This window comes from Choristoneura fumiferana, chromosome 19 (assembly GCF_025370935.1).
Source record: "Choristoneura fumiferana chromosome 19, NRCan_CFum_1, whole genome shotgun sequence".
Classification (NCBI taxonomy): domain Eukaryota; kingdom Metazoa; phylum Arthropoda; class Insecta; order Lepidoptera; family Tortricidae; genus Choristoneura; species Choristoneura fumiferana.
Window position 1 is genome coordinate 11,762,783 of NC_133490.1, and position 4,675 is coordinate 11,767,457.

General features: G+C 37.9%; 1 protein-coding gene across 1 annotated transcript in view; it reads left to right on the plus strand.

Annotated features, from left to right (window-relative positions):
- LOC141438628 (vinculin-like) overlaps positions 1-3,510 on the plus strand; it is a 29,077-nt gene extending 25,567 nt beyond the window's left edge. Inside the window, exon 7 of the mRNA XM_074102492.1 lies at positions 3,467-3,510. Coding sequence (XP_073958593.1) covers positions 3,467-3,510 — 44 coding nt within the window. The remainder of the gene's footprint in view (positions 1-3,466) is intronic.
- The last annotated feature ends 1,165 nt before the right edge of the window (positions 3,511-4,675 follow it).

Genomic DNA, 4,675 nt, shown 5'->3' on the forward strand with positions numbered 1-4,675 from the left:
TTCATACTTATACTTAATTGTAGAAACGGGACATCGTTAGTATGCATCAATATTCATAACACACTGGAACGGGTGGGCAAAACGCCCGTGAGCCTTATCCAACTAGTGGGGGTACTCGGCTGTCTATAGACAGGCCGGCTACTCCAAAAATCGGAGTTTGAAATTCAAAATTCGTATGGTGTCCTCTCTCCTAGACTCAATAAATACTATCAGCATGAGCAGGACAGCTAAAAAGTCATATAAGTTTTTATTTTTGTGCACTCTGGATTTCGGTTCTTGGCTCTCATGCTTGTTCAACACGTTAGTCATATTCATCTCTATATGTACGAGTATAAAACATATTTTCCGCTTTGTACCTTTATAGTAACGATAGGTATTTAAAAAATCTACCCACTATTTGTTTGAAAACTATTAATTCTAAGATTTCCTGTGGTTTAAAAAACCAGTTTCTAATCCTAAAAATAGTAAAAATCCTGAAATCTCGGGGCAAAGTATATTATTAGTGAGTAAGTTGTTATCAGTAGAACTTGTGGTCGTAGTACTCAAATCGCAGGCCTTAGTCCTTTTGAAGCTCAGTGTACACCGGGGTTACACGAACCGATTATAGTTAGGTAGTTCAAGTCGAGCTAAAAGTGCATCACTACATCTATGCATAGACTGCATGTTTCTTACATTAAAACGGCGCACAAAATAAGTTCACAGCGCGGTTCGGTGAACGTTTCACTATAGTTTGTAGACGTCATCCGTGACAGGGATAGTGTCAATGTAAGTATTATAGATGATTGATGTGCCGCGCGTTTTGTTCCAAACAGCTAATCTAGTGCCGTAGGGTACATAGATGTCAATGATTAGAAATGACTATGATATGCTCCAGTCATGCATAAGTAAATAAAATACTCTGCCTCTATTAATAATAGTAATATACATATGTATAATAATTTATCTACAGAAGTAATGCTCTTTCAAATAGTGTTTGGATTTTTGTTCTTGCACAGAGACATACTAACAGCAATCGCAACGGGACACTCACACTTTCTTATGCCAAAGTTTGTATGCGATTGGTGGCGCGCAGTGCGCGTGTTGCGGCAGCCGCCGAGTCGCGTTGCTCTAGGAAGAAGGGCTACGAATCAGCCCGAAATATGTCGAGGTAAACTCGATTTAAGACGTGAGTTATCCGGTACAATATCTAAGTCTCACGGTAGTTTCATGTTCAAAATTTACCCAAGCCTTCTTGTTTTTTTACGTAGTCTTGTATTTACCTACATAACCATAGTGGTTGGTTGGTAGGTATGTACCTATTATGCTAATATGATAGTGTATCAACCCAAAATATGCCTCGGTTTGCTGTTTACGACAGAGACCCTATTTAAGGCGGCGGGAACCCTAATGAAACGTTTCAATGAGCTTTACGACCCACGTCCCGCGGCCAGTGACCAATTTGGCCAGCCGGGGATTCGAATTTAACCTCCTACAAAAAGAAAGTGGGATAGGTCTGTTTTACTAGTGAGATAATAATAGTTTTTCAGTTATGTAATTTGTATGTATTACTTATTGTTTTCCACTGGTTAAGTTCTGATGAATCATAAACAAAAATGTTATTCCTTCTAAACAAAGTAGTCACAACAATAACGTTACGGGTAACTAACTTACGGTAACAAAGTGGAACCATTATTAACTACATGACATTACACAATCCATACTAATATTATAAATGCGAAAGTAACTCTGTCTGTCTGTCTGTCTGTCTGTCTGTCTGTTACGCTTTCACGCCTAAACCGCTGAACGCGATTTTTGATGAAACTTGGTACAGAGATAGAATAGACTTGGGAAGAACATAGGCTATCTTTTATCGCGAAAGGAGCTTTTAAGGGTTGAAAATAGGGGATGAAAGTTAATAAGGGGAAGTCGTCGCTGTCGAGATAAACCATGAATTGGCATTTAGGCACTTAATAAGAATACTATAAATATTATAAATGCGAAAGAACTCTGTTGTCTGTCTGTCTGTTACGCTTTCACGCTAGCCGCTGAAATGATTTTTGATGAAATTTGTACAGAGATAGAATAGACCTTAGGAAAGACTATAGGCTTTCTTTTATCGCAAAAAGGAGGCTTTAAGGGTTTGAAATAGGGGATGAAAGTTATAAGGTGGAAGTTGTCGCTGTCGAAGATAAAACCATGAAACTTGGCATTTAGGCACTTAATAAGAAATAAATCGATATTTGTTTGAGCTTTTGAAAATTCGACCTGCGAGGGGTGAAATAGGAATGAAATTTATATGAAAGGTCGTCATTATCGATGATAAACTTGCCATTTCGGCACGTGATAGAAGTAAATATTTTGTTCGCGCGTTTTTTTAATTCTTCCTCTGAGGGGTGAAATAGGGGAGGAAAGTTTATATGGAAGATCGTCATTGTTGAAGATAAATCGATGTTCTTTATGAAACTTGGCATTTGGGCACGTGAGTATTGAGGGATACGACGGCTCCAGATCATTTTTTTTTGGTCCAAAATGGCGATTTGGGGCGGTCCCATCCTAAAAAAAAAAAAAAAAAAAAAAAAAAAAAAAAAAAAAAAAAAAAAAAAAAAAAGAACCACCCCCCACTTGGAGCGATTGGAAGGTCTGAGAACGCTCCGCCCACTCCTTCCTGTCCATATGTACTTCACTTCTGGGACAATGGCAACTCCGAAGCACCTAATCATAAAAGGTTCGAACCGCGAACAATACAAGCCGGCGAACAATAGGCGCTCATTGTCCCTTTACCTGCTCTCGGCTCTGCGCTAGCTCTATTGTTCCACTCACCTGACTACCGTACCTTTTTTTTCATTCACTTGTTTCCTTTTACTACCTCGCCGCACCTCTTGAGTTTTTCGAAATTCATTTGTGGCATTACATTTGAAATTTACCACGTGTTTTACGGTGGAGGAAAACATCGTGAGGAAACCTGCTCAAACCTGCGAAGCAATTCAATGGTGTGTGTGAAGTTCCAAATCAATTTCGTAACTTTAAGGAATGGCATAAATCTAACCTAACCTAAACCTATCTTTTAGCAATATAATATATACTGAGCGGCAAAAAAATCTGGTCCTCAAATATATGCAATAATAGGTAATTTTGTATGTGGAGTGGGCCAAATTTTGTGCCGCTGAGTATATGAGAAATAGTAAACTATTAAGATTGAAATTAAGAAGTTCGTAAAGTTTGTGAGCGTCGGCTTCACATTATATTTATTGCTTTTCATTTGTACTTTATCAAAAAAATCGTTATCTTTTATTGTTCAAGCACATACATACTTCATGTTTTTGAGTTATATACCTACACTTAATGTTTTATTTAATTACTCCTGTCTTTTTCGTCATACGATGCCAGTCTAAAAATGCTGGTTTAAACTTGTACTATAAGCCATCAGCGTCTTTATAATTCACGTTGAAACTTGTAAAATTCTCATGTAAGACATCTCCAAATGCAGGTTTGAACTTGAAGGTTCTAAGTGCATACACAGTGAATGATTAATGGTTTCCCTTTTACCAAACCACCCACCGTGCACCGTCTTCTATTGTTAAAATTTTATTACTTCGTTTCTATTGACCATGCGCCGCCTTTCTCAAAAAAATGCTGGTTTGTAAAGGTCCGATCCTCTCCTTTGTTCACCGGCATCCTTTGTGTGTACCCACCTCGGAAATATGCCATGCACAAGTCTAAACTTGCATGATTTCATTGCGTATAAAAGGAAGTTTAAACCATTCCGCTTCATATCGTCTCAAAAGAATTCATACGACAAGATCTCCGTCCAAGCGAGTCGTCGCGTAGTGTAAAAAGTTCAGTGTTTGGTTGATATACCTAGCAGTGTTTCGTTGGTCGAAGCGAGTCGTCGCGAAGTGTAAAAAGTTCAGTGTTTGTTGATATACCTAGCAGTGTTTCGTTGCTGATATGGATGTAAGTAAGCTCTTGTTTTCATTGTATTTGGACCTGTTTGTTTTAATTTTTGTTTGATTGATAATTTTTTACTATGTATCTCTGTGTTTCCTTAGGTACCATCTAACTCAACTTTGTAGCATTGTTTAAAATATCGTTTTTTTCATTGTTATAGCTGACTGAAGAAAACACATTTAAGCACTATTATTATCCAGAGAATCACGATGAACTCAGCGATGACGGCGAAGGAACATTAGCTTCAAAGTAAGAGGGCAATCGCCAAGAACAAAGACCTAATAACAGTATTCACGGATTCTTTGAAAAGCGCAAGAAAAAGAAGGTTCCCAAAAACTCTTCGACTGTTAGTCAAGCCACTGCAGATGGTGTTGCTTTTATCAAAGCAAACCAAGACGAATCAGCTTACGCATCACACCTCATTAAAATCGAGGTGTATGATATAGACAAGATTAAGAACATTCCCCCGACAGAACAATGGAAACATGCCGAAGTCCGTGTTAAATATTACGCCCACTCCGAAGAAGATGAACACGTTCAACAGACCAGAGACGTCATCTACAACATCACTAAGCTATTGGCAGCAAAAAGTGATTGTGTTAATTTCGTTTTAGACAATCAAAAATAATTTCTACTTAATTTCTTTCGGTTACCTGCTTAACTTCTGACTATCCTTTTCTTGTGAAACACTCTCATTGTTTCGTTTGTGGAGGCAAAGTAATAATGTAAATTATTGTTTGAATAAATT